At 32.2% G+C, this 16,756-nt stretch overlaps 2 protein-coding genes across 4 annotated transcripts; both read left to right on the top strand.

The window, feature by feature from the left end:
• The first annotated feature begins 126 nt into the window (after positions 1–126).
• LOC139998378 (ribosomal protein S6 kinase beta-1) lies at positions 127–4,000 on the top strand. 2 transcript variants are annotated; one of them, XM_072022829.1, is made up of 12 exons: positions 129–403; positions 502–542; positions 652–826; positions 1,340–1,423; positions 1,623–1,756; positions 1,842–1,904; positions 2,025–2,153; positions 2,248–2,338; positions 2,406–2,522; positions 2,625–2,864; positions 2,948–3,099; positions 3,202–4,000. In XM_072022829.1, exons 1-12 carry the CDS (start codon positions 317–319, stop codon positions 3,257–3,259), a joined length of 1,371 nt encoding a protein of 456 aa, XP_071878930.1. In that variant the 5' UTR covers positions 129–316; the 3' UTR covers positions 3,260–4,000. The 2 variants fall into 2 exon arrangements, with proteins under 2 accessions (XP_071878931.1, XP_071878930.1); XM_072022830.1 differs by lacking the exon at positions 1,340–1,423 and having other exon boundaries at positions 127–403.
• A 3,172-nt stretch (positions 4,001–7,172) lies between these two features.
• On the top strand, positions 7,173–16,522 carry LOC139998377 (uncharacterized). Of its 2 annotated transcripts, XM_072022827.1 has the most exons (11): positions 7,173–7,645; positions 8,113–8,330; positions 8,720–8,830; positions 11,234–11,369; positions 11,472–11,571; positions 12,172–12,403; positions 12,828–13,059; positions 13,165–13,283; positions 13,463–13,606; positions 13,825–13,953; positions 14,592–16,522. In XM_072022827.1, exons 3-11 carry the CDS (start codon positions 8,783–8,785, stop codon positions 14,820–14,822), a joined length of 1,371 nt encoding a protein of 456 aa, XP_071878928.1. In that variant the 5' UTR covers positions 7,173–7,645; positions 8,113–8,330; positions 8,720–8,782; the 3' UTR covers positions 14,823–16,522. The 2 variants fall into 2 exon arrangements, with proteins under 2 accessions (XP_071878928.1, XP_071878929.1); XM_072022828.1 differs by lacking the exons at positions 7,173–7,645; positions 8,113–8,330; positions 8,720–8,830 and adding an exon at positions 10,365–10,639.
• The last annotated feature ends 234 nt before the right edge of the window (positions 16,523–16,756 follow it).

Here is a 16,756-nt window from a genome sequence, read left to right as displayed (position 1 = left end):
GTGAAGATTTGGCAATAGCGTTGTAGAATTCCGTAGTTGTCAATTCCTTGCAGAATTTTGAACGTGGTCGCCCGATTGGTCGAACATACACACTCCCACTCCGATAACATGCCGATGACGAGGTTCCACAACCAATCGGAGCGCACGTAAGGCCGAGGGTGTTTGGTATGCTCTCGGGACAGGGCAGCTTGTTCGTAGTAATTCAAGGTTTTGATCGTCTAACAATATTGTTGTGCTATCGTTGTCTGTTACAAAAGAAATAATTCGCCTTCGACGGCCGCGAAATCTTGTTGGATTTAATTTAGCCGCGCATAGAATGGCAGCAGTTTTTGATATCGAATTGCACGATGCGGACACGGTAAATAGGGACGAGTCTGATGATGATGTTATCGAGATTGGCGAGGTAATTCTCCATCTGCACACGAGCACTCCAGATTTCCTTATCGTCATTTTCTTTTCACGTACCATAACATTGTCCTATACGTTTTTCTTTTCACGTAGGAAGAGTACGATGCGAATCCTAACGTGAATGAAATAACCGAGTAAGTAAGCTTGTCCTTTACGCTTCGTATATATGCATTATATATCTATCTATCGTGCCTGAAAGCTTTTCTCATGGTGCTGACAATTTTTTTTCGCATTCCCTGCTAGATCGGAAGGTGTCGAAACAGTACCTATATCGGAACAGAATGTAAATCGTGGACGGGAAAGAGCTGGACCGCAGGATTTCGAACTTTGTAAAGTTATCGGGAAGGGTGGTTATGGCAAGGTCTTTCAAGTGCGTAAAATTACGGGTAATGACAGTGGCACAATTTTCGCGATGAAGGTAGGAAAATTTTGGTTTCTCCCTTTCTTGTTTATGTATTGGATATCTTATCGATGTCATACGATATGCATGGAATAATATTTTTATTAAGATATCGATCTCGTTTCGCGAAAAATTTTAATTCATTGTTTTTTTCCACTTATATAAGTTCTTTGTCTTCCTCTGTTTCCCATGAGATTTTTACACAATTATAATCTTTTTTTTATATATGTATTTTTTTCAAATATGAATTGCTTTGAAAGAGTAGAGTTGTGATAAATAATTGAATTTGTATTTTTGAATTTTTATGAACTTTATTAAGGAAAATGTCTATTTATTAGAAATGTGTATCTATTCTGGAAATAGTTATGTGTTTAAATATAGAGTAATAACTTATACGTAAATTGTTGTTTATTTTATGAAGTTCAGAAAAAACTATAGTTCATATATATTGATTTTTTATTCAATATTATATATATGTTCAGAGTTAATTTTACCTCTACTTCATTTTAAACACACTTATTTAAAAAATAGGTCCTGCGTAAAGCTTCAATTATAAGGAATCAAAAAGATACTGCACATACTAAGGCTGAAAGAAATATTTTAGAAGCTGTAAAGGTAGGTCAGAGCTACATGTATTTTAAAAATTCAGACAATTTTTGTGTATTTGCTATCTGTTAACACTGTGAGATAAAAATAATGTTTAATCAATATTTATCATATTATAATCATTTTAATACATAAGTACTAGTTATATTTTTAATAAATCACAACGTGAAAAATTCATTAAAATATGTATGTGCTTTGTATCTGGCAGCATCCTTTCATCGTAGACCTTATGTATGCTTTTCAAACTGGTGGCAAATTGTATCTGATTCTGGAATATATGTGTGGTGGAGAACTATTTAGACATTTAAATGATGAAGGCATTTTTCTTGAAGAAACTGCTTGGTAAGTGAAACAATAACATTTTAATAATCATATTTTGATTGTGATCTAGTTTTAAAGAAAAACTAAGCAAATCTTATTTTTATAGTTTCTATCTATCAGAAATAATATTGGCCCTGCAACATCTTCATTTACAGGGAATTATTTATAGGTATTTTGAAGTTTCTGTGCATGTCAAATTAAATAAAGTAGTTAAATGTATTTTATGACGTATTATTATTTCTATGATGTCCTTGAATTATGATTAATTGTCCTTTTAATAAATTTTTAGAGATTTAAAACCAGAAAATATATTATTAGATGCAGAGGGACATATAAAACTAACTGATTTTGGTTTATGTAAAGAACATATACAAGATGGCACTGTCACACACACATTCTGTGGTACTATAGAATATATGTAAGAAAATTTTTGTAGCTATTGATACAAATGGAATTTTGCAATCAGGTGATACTAATATTGATATATATATATATATATACTTTAATAAAAGGGCTCCAGAAATACTAACAAGAAGTGGACATGGTAAAGCAGTAGATTGGTGGAGTCTTGGAACTTTGATGTATGATATGCTCACAGGTTCAGTAAGTATTATTAGAGATATTGAAATGAATCAGTAAACTTCCTAACATTTGTATGTTCAATGTCTAGCCACCATTCACATCTGATAATAGGAAGAAGACCATTGAAAAAATTTTACGTGGTAAACTAAATCTGCCACAATACTTAACACCTGATTCCAGAGATCTCATACGAAAATTATTGAAGGTTAATTTCCTTAATTACAAAAATTGCTTTATTCTAAATTATTTAGTAACATGTAATTACATTAGAAGTATTATTTAGTAAGATGTAATTTTATATTTATAGAGGCAAGTTGCACAAAGATTAGGATCTGGGCCGTCTGATGCGGAACAAATAAAAAATCATCAATTCTTCAAGCATATCAACTGGAATGACGTAATTTCTCGAAAATTAGAACCGCCTTTTCGACCAACATTGACAAGTGAGGATGATGTGTCACAGTTTGATAAAAAATTTACAACATCCGCACCAATTGATTCCCCCGCGGAATACACGTTAAGTGAATCCGCCAACAGAGTATTTCAAGTGCGTTTTCAGACATTTTCTATATCAGTACTTTTTAAAGATATTTATTTAATTATTAAACAAGTTTAAAAAATTTTTTTCAGGGATTCACTTATGTGGCACCTAGTATACTAGAGGATATGTATTCACAGCCACGGGTAATAAATGCTAGAAGTCCACGTAGAGGCAATATGCGTGGTTTTTCTCCTAGAGGCACACATTTTCATTTACATAATAATCATGTACAAAATCATAGGTAAGCGTATACATTATTATCTATGTATTCATTGTAATCTATTTCATTAAAAATAATTTTTTATGTATTACATTCGATAACCGTGATTGTGACAATTTGTAGACACAATGGAGTTGGACATGGCAATGTAGAAGATACAGAAATGATTGAAATCGGCTAACTGCCACTTTTTTATAGTGAAAAAATGCTTAGCATTTCGGCCTAACTTCTGAACATCCATGACCAATCCTTGTGTCTCAGGGAGGGATTTTATAAAACATAGATGGAGTAGCAAAAGGATAGGTCCAATATCCAGTGCTTCATTGGATGTTCAGTAGTTAAATGTAGCTAATTTTTTTTTTTAATCAAATCTAATTAAATTACAGGTACTAATTAAGATTATGCTTTAAGAGCAGCGACGCAGTAGTTATTTGGTAGCATGTAATAAAAAATATATATATTTATGAGTGAAGAAGCTCTTGAAACACGAAATAATCAAGAGAGAAAGAGTTTTATTTACTTATTTTGTCGTTACTAGCTATGTACTGAACGTTATAACAAGATGCATTATTCGCATACATTATAGGCAAAGTACTGCATACTTTTCATTAATCCGTTAATACGTAATCACTTTATTGTGTTTTTTGTACATATGATTAGCAGGTTGGTTGGATATTCATATACAGATATATATATATGTATAGAAAGAAAGAAAAAAAGATACACATACAAACGTCATTAATGCAAAGTGCGACAGACTGAAAAATTCCAGCACTTTTAGAGATTCATAAATTATACTGTTAATACAAAAGTTTGACGTTCAACCATCCTGTAATACTTGTATATTTAAAAGTCCGTACATGGCGCGTGTAATAATGTTGCGGTGTACGCATGCTTAAGTGTAATTAATTCAAAAAAATAACGGAAAGAAAGAAAGAACATATAAAAGACAGATAGATTTAAATAACGAAGGCTCACAGCTGCCACAACCGCTCCGCCGCTCAAAATTCTATATCCGATTGTTCATTTACAAAAATATTTTCAGCAGTAATAACGTTTCCATGGCAATAATGTAAACAATAACGCATCTGCACGATAGTCATAGAAAAAAACGTTTACGTAATACTGCAACGGAATTGTATTTGTACAATTGAAAGTTCCTAAAGAAGTGTGAGTTTGAAACTCTGCAACTTATATTCCAGACTTTGAGCATACAAATACCATTTGTAGAAGCCCTTGTTTCTTCATTCTAATTTAAACACTTGAATGCCTTAGAGAAAAAAGGGAGGAAGTAAACTCCTGTATAGTTTTGTGTAATTAACGAAAAAATGTAACACAAAAGCAAGTTACCATGGTAACAATGTTACTGCGAAATGTTGATTTTCCGCCACCAAAACATATTTCGTATTTAATGCTCGTGTTTATATGCTGTTTAGTGTGACATTGTATCGCAATTTATTTAAATATCTATTTGTTACGGAAATATTTATATGTTATTGAAAGCTAATATATTGGTTTTGACGTACACACGATACACAATAGCAAAGATTTGAAAAAGATAGTGTAAAGAATAAGTGTTTAGAGTGACTTGTTGGCCGCTCACCGAGAAACTTCAAACTACCCAAGTGTTCACAGGCCATACTATTTGGCATTACAATTTTATCTATATTTACTATAGTGAATATACACACATGGTCGAAATGTTAGAAAATTCCCACTGCGAATATTACATTTCGACTATGCATACACATAAACAAATGCATATATATATTGTATATATATATATATATATATATATATATATTGGATATATATATATACCGTATATATGTGATTATACTATTCGCAATTGTATTGTATTACAAGAAAAGCGTGTATTCGAAGAATAATTTATAAGCTACTTTTTCTGTACGTATCGAATGATGTATTTTCGATGTTGAAGCGAGAATCTGTCTACAGAGTTGCACGAATAAGCTGATCATCGTGTTTAATGTTTACGGATTTTTCTGTAGTAGAAAATACCAGAACAAAATGTGTAAACGATGTTGATGTTTCGTTACATCGTTCTGTCAGATTTATAAAGTGAGGGATTAGCATTTAATTGATAACTGTAAAAAAAGCAGCATTACGTCAGTAACGGCGTCACAATGTATTATCATATCTACATATATAATGTACTATAATTTTTTATGCGTTTTTTGATAACAAAGAACATTATATAAGATTGAAATCTCGTTTTGGAATGTATTAGAACATTTACGAAGAGAAAAACGAAACAAGATGATAACACATTTCATTACCGGTTTAAAATAAGAAACTTTGTAGGTAGATTCTACAAAATATGCTTTGCAACAACCGATTTTGGTGCTCGATACCCATTAATTTGATTGGATTCTAAGCGGCCTGAATACCATAACTAATTTTTATACCTTAAATGAATATCGATTATCGTAGCACATAGTACTGTATTTAAATCTTGTACATTACGTTCTTTCGTAGCCATTCAAAACGATTACGAAAACGAATTTAGCAGAAATTTAAGATTTATTTTTCATAATATTATTTTCAATGTAATAATAATAACATAATAATAACGAAGAAGCGTGTTATGGTTACCCACGAAGCACAAAATATATATTAGTTAAGCGCTTAAAAAAAATAAGAAAAAGAGGAGATATCATCGAATGATGAGCAAACGAAACACTAGCCATTGGCCAGATCAAGTGATAAATGGTTTAATGCTTCCAATTAAAAGAAATATAGATTCTTCAATTGACTTATTGCTACCATGGTTTGTAATCCTCTAAATCATATATATGAATAAATATAATGATTTGTGAAATACTTTTGTCATATTATATCTCATCAATTCGTTCTTATTCTTGAAAGAAGTGAAATAAAAAATCTTTATTTTGAATTTGTTACCATTTAAATATTTCATGAGTAACGCAATTGTAACATTAATTTTGCTATTATTTCATTATTATGATATTGCTACTAGTGACAGTTATATTTCTAGGCAAAAGATTACTTGTAATCATTATAGGTACATGAACTTAAGCTTACTTAAGATTAACTTATTAACTTAAGCATAATATAACAATCGAATTAATTTTTAGAAACTTATATGTAAACTTTCTACAGTTATTTTGTTATTTATGATTAGACAGATGTTTCTACATTTATGGAAAATGCAAAACACAATACACAAAAATATATAAGATATTTAAAATATTCAGATTCTTCAATTTTTAAATTACAAGCTAGATTAACAAGATTTTTCTAAATTAATAAGAAGAGTTCCTACTGGAATGCAAGCAGTGATGTTTAAACAGTAAATGTGTATAGTAAATAGTAAAATATTGTTGAAGTTAATATATAATTTTAATTTATAATTATTCTACTGAATATAACTATATATATTTATAACTATTTCTAATTATTCATTTGCTATCAATTTATATGAAGATCATGAAGGAAAAATATGATAAGTCCATTTTTACAAATGAATATATATATATATAGTTCTGACTTAGAATTGTTTGACAAGATATTGAATTTTAAACTTATTGTTCAATAAAAGACAGGAAATGTGACTTATCATGTTTTCCACCTGTGGTCTTGATATATTTTGCAGTCAACCAAAGTACCTGGATTCTTCTGGATGTTATAGATAAATTATTATAGCTGTAATTGTAACTATTGTCAAATTAGAAGTGTTGAATAATTTTAATTTAACGAAGGTAGTATGTGTTACTTCTAATTATTGATTTACAATTAATTTATAAATTTTGACAGAATTCACATATTGATACCAAAAGTCAACCAATGTGTCTAGATTCCTATAGTTAGTATCGAGTATAGATAAACTATAGTTGTAGTTACATGTTATATCCATTGTCAAACTGAAAGTGTTATTCCCGAACAGCTGATTGCGTTTAAAGGACGTTCGGACTATGTACGACGTGTACCATACTAATGTCGTATTGCATATGCGTGTATGCAACGAGAATGGAGAACTAGCGTCATTTGCGTGGGTGCGACCATGCGTGGTCGAAGATTCACGGACGGCCTTACGGATCGCAGATGATCCAGCTCAATCGTCGCAACATGTGCACGCGTAAATGGCATTGCCTCGAAACGCTCATCCTTCCGTCCTCGGCGAACCATGACGATCCGAAAGGCGTGAACACGCGACACACAAACGTGCGTTAAAGATCGATGGTGTACATACGTCGCAATTCTAGCCGCCGAGCATATTCGCATCGATGTTGGTCTCGAAAATCGTTGAATAAAAAAATTCGTATTAGTGATCTCTATAAAATGTCGCAAGTGTTTTTAAACATTAAACATAAATCGTTAAATCTATTGGTAGCTTAAATTAATGATTCATAATTTTATTCGAGTGTGGATCTAGCCTGAATTTTTTAAAATACAATTTTTAAACTCGAATCTTCTCAAACGGAGTCAAACTGTAAAGGAGAAATATAATTATTATAGTGTACAGAGTGTGAAATAATGGTTTTTATTTGGTGTATATATGAAGCGTCTATTATCTGAATTAGAGGTTTGTGTTTCCTCTCTTTACTTACACTGAACTGAAATACGGCTCTAATGAAAAGAAAATAAATTGAATGCCTATTGAAATAAGCTAACTGCGCAGAAGTCGGATTACAAAAAGAGGAAGTATTTTTTTAATGAATGAAGAGTGATGCTTTTAGTATCTGAAAAGTTCTAGAGAAACTTAATTAGATATATTAAATTTAGATACCGAATATATATAGATATTGAAAAATTTTATATTATTTTGTCTTTTTTATTTATATTATTTTCTATTTACTTTTTGTCTATTATTATCTATATTGTTATTTCACTTATATTGTTAATCAAATCAGAAGTCTAGTAAAATTTGAAAAAAAACAGTAAAGCACTAAATTGATTTAATTACGTCATAAATAAATATAAAGGCGTGCTCAGGGTGATGGTATAATTGCAAAGAAACAAGGATGATTCATCACGATAATTTGAATACAGGTTCGCGGTCTCGAATCGGTTGATCGAGTGCCAGCATCGAGAACGACGTCAGTGCCGCGGCTCACTTCCGGTCCTCTGCGCCGGTAAAACGAAATTCTAACCGAACGAACGATTATCTCGAAACTTTTCAACGAATCATTCAATACTTCGAAGCTGTTTTTTGAAATTTGAAGTAATTACAATAAGTCTTCCTTGTTTTGCGATGTATTATAATACAGGTTAGTAAAAATGTTGAACTCAATTCATAAATTTTCATTGACTACATCATCGGGTATCTATTTCGAAAGTACAATGTATCTTGATTACAAAAATTGTGAATTTTGAAATCTTGAAATTTCACTTCGTTAATTTAACTGAAAAATAATTTATAAAAAAGTTTATTATTAAAGAATTTATAATTTTAGGTTTTTATTAAGGTTAGATTACTATTAAAGTTACATTTTTATTAAACTTAAAATTTGTATTACTTTATGAATAATTATCTTATTTTATTATTTAATAATTATTTTACAATCAATTTTTTTTCTCTTTTTTAAAATTTCAATACCATGATAGAAATTGAGTATAGCAGAAGGTATAATAATAAAGTATTTGTTGAAACGTATAGTGTAATTGGTGCAGAAGCTCGTTGATCTCCTCAACCGTTGTAATCAAATAATTGCTGTCGAAGATGGTACGCGTTGCACGCTTGTCCCACACGAAAGAAGAAGCGTCAAAGGTAAGTTAATTAATGGAAGCGGGACTAAGATGAAGATTCGCGGAAAACGGAGGACAGCCTAGTGTATATGTTGTTTGCCTAAGAATGGTGAATACATTTGCAGCATACTGCGTTAGTCATAGATATTTCAGACGCAAACGGAAATAGAACCGATGCCAAAACGTGTCGCACGTTTTCCATTCAATATTTAATCGAAGTTAATTACGTTTACATTAATTTTCTGTTATACAATCCTTAATAATAATAACTGTCAGCGAAAAATAAAAGAGACAAAATGTAATGCATTGCTATGTATTTGCATATGTTAATGCTCTGCAATAAAAAAATTATGATTAATTAAGAAAAAATTAACAGGTTTGAATAAACTTGGATATAATATATCTTCACTTATGTATTATCTAGTTCGCGTCATTCATTATTCATTCATTCCATTTTTCATTAAAACAGTGTCCAATTATATTGCTAGTAGTATTATCATAAATTTTACCGATATATAATCTACTATTACTATTTTCGTTATAACCACTGAACTCTTGATTCACCATTACTCTATGTAATTTTACACATTCAATTATACGATAACTGATGAATAATACGAACCAAAAAGTTTCTTTTTAAGATTATAGAATCAGTTTAAGATTATTAAAATGAATTTTTAATAATATTTCTATGATCTTCCGATGATTACCGATTTATAGTTTTGTACTGATTTATATTTTTATTCCAATCACTGTCACGAGAAAACACATTCTGCATACACTTGAGTAAAAAAATTCTTGGCGCGAACAGAGTGTAATCTAATTCTAAGAAATTCACCACTCGAGCTACTTTGGGTTCACTACGACATACAGAACACGAGGATTCCTAAATTCCTGTAATACCAACCATTCCAATCGCGTCAGGTCTCCAACATTTTCTCATTACAATGAACAACTAAAATGTTTACAAAATCATTAGATAGAACTTTTACACAAAGGAAAAGATAAAGCAAATGAGGTATTAAACACGGTAAACTTTGGTACAAATTCCTTATGCACATCAAAATATAATATGAAATCTAATGAATCTAAGATTCAAACAATCAATCAGATAACTGATATTTTACTGTATTCGACGATCCAGAAAACATAAATGAGACATTAAACACAGTAAGTTTTAATATAAATTATATGACAACTTCATCAATGTGCACATTAAAATATAACATAAAGTCTAATCATTATCATTAATTCAGACTTCATATTCTTTAATCTTCACTCATACTCTTCAGAGCGACTTCCATCACTTTCTACTTCGAAGAGGCGAGAGAACACGCGGTAGTTCATCGAGAAGAACCGTGGACGTCCGCGTTCGACAATTTTCGGATCCACCCTAAAAGCGTGTTTCGTCGACACGAAGTCGAGGATGACTCTCGTCGGATATTTCAGTCCACTGTTAGCGCGGTGCAGCGCGCATTAATACGTATGTAAGCTCGTATCGTGTGGCTGTATATTCGCTGGTTCGTTTCGCTCGCTCGCTCGTGGCCGTGCTGTCTATTATTAGTCGACAGTCATCAGAGTCGGCTGTATCAACGCGCGGTCGAACGACAACGCGGAAAAAGCTGGAAGAAAATTCGACGGGAAAACGCGAGAAAACCGCGTGATTTTTCGCATGTCACGTGTCAATTGATAGACGGCCAGTAGTTACTGCTCGTGTTGCCGGCAAGTTCGCCGTTCCCGCAGTCACTGCCACCCTACCGCGACAAGGATATACATCCGACGCTCTCTCGACGCCCTTGGAAACGATGATGATTCTCACACGCTTTCCACTGTGAGTTTCCCCTGTTTGTTTCGGTACTGCGTCTTTTCGTCCACCGAAACGACATGTACAATCAGAGCCTCTTTGTTGCAAGCACGTTTTCTTTTTTAATCTACACGTTTTGAAGTGTTTCTAGAGATTGCTTTATTTTCGAAATTCGTATTCTTCTATGTTTTCAATTTTATTATAATTATTTATGTATAGGAATTAGATATTTGTATAATTTGTATAATGTGAAGAAATTCTTTAAAATAATTGCTGTTTTTATATTTAATCTGTATGTCAATTTATTGAGAATATTTTATGATAGATTTTGAGAGTTACATTTGTTTGAACGTTTGTTAGAATAAATTGTTTACAAGTTGCGATTAACCATCACATAGTTCATTTGCCTCTAATTAAATTTTCATAGAGGATAAGAAACGATATAGCAATGCATAGATATAATGGTATCGATAGGATTAGAAAAATTTTAATATAAAGTACGGCTGTCCTTCTATTATTAGAGAAATCAATTTAGAACACTATATACAGTTGCCTGTAAACAATCATTGTCACGTTCTTTTGTACAGCTACCTGAAATTAATTTCTTGTTTAATCTTGCAGATGAGGGATGCGGTTCCACAGAAAGGAACTAACAATAATAATCATAGCAGTAATAATAATAATAATAACAACAACAACAATAATAACGTAACCACGTTAAAAAGTAAACCTTCCTTGGAAATTTATCGTCCTCCAGGTTCATATTTTACAGTTTTTATTTTATTATACCACCTTTTAAATTTCATTTTATTTTTAAGAAAATCAAAGAATTTTTCTAAGCTGTGACATATTTTTTTAGGAGGAAGAACGGAAGGAACTACGGCGAACACGACTAATCCACGATTAAACGTGCATGCCAAGGAGTTCACTATGAAGCAGAACGACTCGCATCCTTCTAAGTGAGTATAAACTACTTATGGAATACCTAAGACTAGGTCGACGTATCGAGAATGCTTGAAGAATGTGTAGAAAGCCAAGACGAATTTCTTGCAAGTAAAATTATTATTAAAGCAATTTCTAGAGAAAAGATCAATTAAAAGATATCCATTAGAAATAGACTTTATCTTGACATAAAGAAAATAATAAATTATAATCTGATTATTAAATATTGACACTTTATTTAAAAAGAAAGAAAAGATATATGCATTGTGTATGTTTTAAACAAAATACCTTTCTAACAGAGAAGTAAAAGGAGTTGAAAGTAATTTCGAAACCAGATTCATTTTTCGAAATGTCTTACGAAATCTAAATATTGTAAATTAGTATTCGGATCAACGTTCGAAGTGAAAGATAGAGTGCAGAATTGTTTTAGCGTGTTGCAATGGCATTTTGATAATACTTATAATGTTAAACGATATTACGTCAGAAATATAGACAAGTGTTAAACTGTCTTATTGCGACCTATGTGTGCTTAATAAAAAAAAAAAAAAAACAATAATTTCAGTTCAGCGTTTTGCTATCTATTTAAATGTATCGGCGATTAAATGATCTTGATTCAGGTCTCGGACAAATGCTTCAGAGCGATCTCCGTATTATTTGCAACATAGCAAGTCGAGTGGCAACGTGCATCGGTATCTTTATGCTCAGCAGCAGCAACAGATACAACATACCTTTCAGCAACACCATCATCAGACATCTCGTCACTCTCAGAGCGGTCACCATTCGACGGGATCTGCATTACGACAGTCACATCCGCTCGATACCTCAGCATCAAGTGGAAATATATTACATGTAATGGAAGTATATTACATGTAATCATCTATTTATAAAATTATATCAATCATCGATTGATAGAACATGGATAAGATACAAAAAAAAAAGGAAATATTCAAAATATTAGAAGAGATATAAAAGAAATGAAGTTACATAAAAATAAATACCTACTAGCAAAGGTGAAATGAAAAATATTAGAAAAACAGAATACTACGAGAGACGACAAGTATTAAGTATTTATTTTTCAGTATTTTCTTGCTATAAAAAGATTAATTTTAATATAGATGTAATGTATTATTCAAAATCATTTTATTTTATATTATGATCTAAGCTGTTTAGCTTTGCGTGTTTTAAAACCTGTGAAAAACCTTGTAGAATGGAATGTAAGCGCGCGTAGGATGAACGTGAAAGTATCGCGTACTAAATACATTTTGTAAAACAGGGCTCGGGTAGGGTCCACTTCAACGTAGATCAAAACGATGTCAAAGCGAATGCAGCAAAACCTGCTAGGCTCACAAAATCGTTATCCTTTGTTTCCACTTATGGACTGAAACGATCGAAAAGCTTGAATGCAGCCGACGTGTTGGCCGCAAAGGCGGTGAATATTTCAGACGCGTCTGAATTGGGAAAATTTCCATCTGTGATTCAGGACACGCTTCTGAGAGCTATAGAAGGTAACGATAAATATTAAATATAATAACTTTATGTTTTGAGGGTGAGGGATAATATTTGTTAATTACAATTTAGACACTGATTAATTATAATTTCTTTTTATTTAGATCCAAATCTATTAAATGCTCGAACTCTAATGGAACTCGTGCGACATATACTGGAGAGGGTGGTCGAGAACCGAAAGTATGCTGAACCAGCAGCGAAGATCTGCATCACTATTATAGAGGTCATTATTCGTTGAATTATAATTTAATATTAGAATGTGTACAGTGTCGAGCATATAAATAGGAACATTCTGTTTTCATAACTTGCGTGAAATATTTATTATTTATATCTCCATTATTATTATGCTGTGAAATGATAAAATTATGAAAAAAACTCACGATGGAATATTTTGTGATGCAGAAAGAAACAAAGGAAACTTTTTTGGAATCCTTACTAAACACGTGTCAGCAATGGTATCAAGATCGAGTTAAGATACTCTACGACGGCTCCAACTATCATCGTTACTCCGCCTTCATGACGTTTTTAAACGAGATGTATTGTCAGGTAGAATCAATTTGTCTCGTAAAACAATCTGTGATAAACATTTGACTCGTCGAAGTCTATAATACAATGGGATGATCTTTAAGTGATCGTGCAATTGATAATTACGTTCTGCAATACTACCTATGTCGAATCAAACTTGCTTTTTGCCATATCGTGACTCAAAATGATTGACGCACATACCTACGTATCCTCATACATATGCATGATTTCGGTTACAGCTAAAACGGAGGCAACTTCAGTTAAAGACACAACAGGAGGGCGTTCCTCCCGGACGTGTTCTTCTCACACTACTTTGGAAGTGTTGCCAAGATTGCTTACAGCCTCCAGTTGTAAATTCTTTGGCTGAGGTAGGTTCAACATAGCACCAATACAAATATTACATTGATGCGCATGAATTCTTGCTTTTTTATATAAAACTTTAAGATCTATGTAGCTTCCTTGAAACATCATATTATATTTACTCAAAATAATTTATATACGATTTAGCTTACTTCCATAATAGATTAATTATGTATAGAAAATCTTGAAATGAAGTTATTATAGATTCTTTATTTACAGATTTTTTAAAAATAATTCTTACATTAAAAGATTGTCTAGAGAAATAAATTCCATGTTTTAAATGTAAATACATATGAAATAAGATTCGTAATAATGTAGATCAGTTCATTATTCATATTTTCATAAAGAATCATCGTTATGCTTTTTCATGAAAACGTATTAAAGATATAACTGAATTTTGGAATTAAATTATATGATTATATAATTATATAAATTGTGACTATGAAATTAAAAAGACAACACTTTTAAAAGTTGAAATATATAATTAAATAGATTCTCAAAATCTTACCTTACACCGCCATGATTCTCAGTCCATGATATGTAATTACATACTTATGGAATAACCTACGTCATATATTAGATTTATATTAACATAGTTATACTAAATAAAATGACAAGAAAGTAATTATTTCCTTTCGTGTTAAAGACTGACTGTCTGTTCTTCATCCTAACCTGCATCGGTAAAGACCTGGACACTGAATTACCTGCCCAGTTGCAGCAATTGCTTGGAAGTTTAAGAGACGCTTTTCTCGCGGAAGATACAATACTACCTTCAGTCAGGAAGACCCTTTTACAACTGATCGAACTTCACGCCGCACATTGGCAGCTCCCAGCACCGGCAGTCGTTTATTATTATCCTGGATCGACCTCGAAATGATGTTCTCGCCCTCTTGATCCTTCCGTCCGTTCGTTGGTTTTCTGTGTGGATACGTGTAGACTTGTAACGTGCGTGTGAGTCCGTTAACAGAATTACTTGTAATTGAACACATGCAAACTGTATGGACCACGTGAATAAAAAGGAAACGAATGCTGTCAGCGGAGGCTGCAGGGCGTAAGAAGCTGTTTGAAGGTGACAGCCTGGAGCAATATCGCTCGTCTATTGATTTTACGTGTCCCATTATCATGGAAATATTAATTTATGGATAGTGGCATAGCTTTTGAATGTTGGTTGTTTTTTAAAACAATTATATCGCTTAAATTTATTAGAGGATCTTACAATTAAAGGAGAAATTGGGACATTGTGAGACACTATAATATTTGATATTATAGATTCTTTTTCAATATTTAGTTCGTATAGTAACTTATGCAATGTTGATAACCCTCTAATAATTTTAAGTCCTATTAACCATTTGCGCTAGAATAATGTGTTATGCACATCAATACTTAAATATCTTAAATGGAAAAAGGATATACATAACACGTTGTTCGATTTTTCTCTATTTATATTTCAAAATTGAAATTCACAGCGAAAATAATGTTATCAATCAATCGTATTACAACCATATTAAGTGCACACATTATAAGATTTTATACAAATGATCCTAAGTACTAGCTCGCTGTCGATTGTTATGGTTGGGTGTGTTAAGAACGCCTATCGATTAATTACCAGTGCAAGTGGTTAAGAACATTAGTTTATTTACACGATTGTAACGTAGCGTCTTGAATGCGTAATAAATGGTTCCAAAATGCAACTAGGAAGCTGTCTGTGACGCGTTCTTGCAAAATCTTTGTTAATGTTCAGGCGATTATAGGTGGCCAATGCGTCAGCCTTGCAAGATGCGAACGACCGTGATCTCGTTGTTACCACAAAGAATGATTGTGCCTCGTGCGATTTTGCAAAAAATGATTTACGATGATCACGCTTCTCTGTGAGAGATGTTGCAAGAATTCGCGGTCGATGTTATTCACAGTCGTTTTGTTCAAACAAATTCTTGGACGTCCATAATCTATCGACGCGATGATAGACGCGTTTTCTAACGGTTCGAATTAGAAATTACTGCGTTAGTAAGTCAATGGGTTAGGAAATCAGGGTCAGTCGAAACCAGTACGTCGTTTATCCGAATTATCCCGCGAACATCGCAAGATCTGAGGGATTCAAAGGGCAGGTTAAGGTTCACGGTTGAACGGGGACCTTAAGAATTAGGCATGTATATGCGTAACGAAGTGACGAATAATTTTATGGGGCCGATATTTGCAGAGAGTACGTCATCTTTGGAGAAACGAAGAGCATGGATGATCACGATCATTAATAGACATATTCTATTTCGAATTTTCCTCAACTTTTTCCGTGAATACGATGCTATACACGAAGTACCTTAAAAAAAAAAAAAAAAAATAAAAATGAAGAATAAGAAGAAACGAATCGAATCAAAAAATGATCAAATTACCGTCGAACTTACCGAACGATACAATTTACAAAAAACGACCCTTATGTGGAATGATCTGAACGTTTGCGATAATGATGATCGTTATATGGTTTTCTTTTCTTAAGCTTGTGGAGTAAATGATGAATAAAAAAATGTAAAATGTTGTTGTACCTAACGGTGTGTCCTGGGTGCATTAAAATTCGAAATCGAATGATTTTGTTTCTGTACATATTACACAATGCCGATCACACGACACTTGAGTAAAAGTAACGCATGTGAATTACTTAAATTAAAATACAGGTGCACGATTCTTTTTTGTTTCAACTCGTTAATCGCTTTTCAGCCTTGTTTGTATAGTAATGGCGGTTTTAATTTCAGGTAGTAGAACAAAGGATATACTGAACGATAGACACGAAGACATGTATTTCTCTGTGCGATTGCGTAT

This window comes from Bombus fervidus, chromosome 3, assembly GCF_041682495.2.
Source record: "Bombus fervidus isolate BK054 chromosome 3, iyBomFerv1, whole genome shotgun sequence".
In the NCBI taxonomy this organism is placed as follows: domain Eukaryota; kingdom Metazoa; phylum Arthropoda; class Insecta; order Hymenoptera; family Apidae; genus Bombus; species Bombus fervidus.
This window is presented reverse-complemented; position numbering and strand designations above follow the sequence as displayed.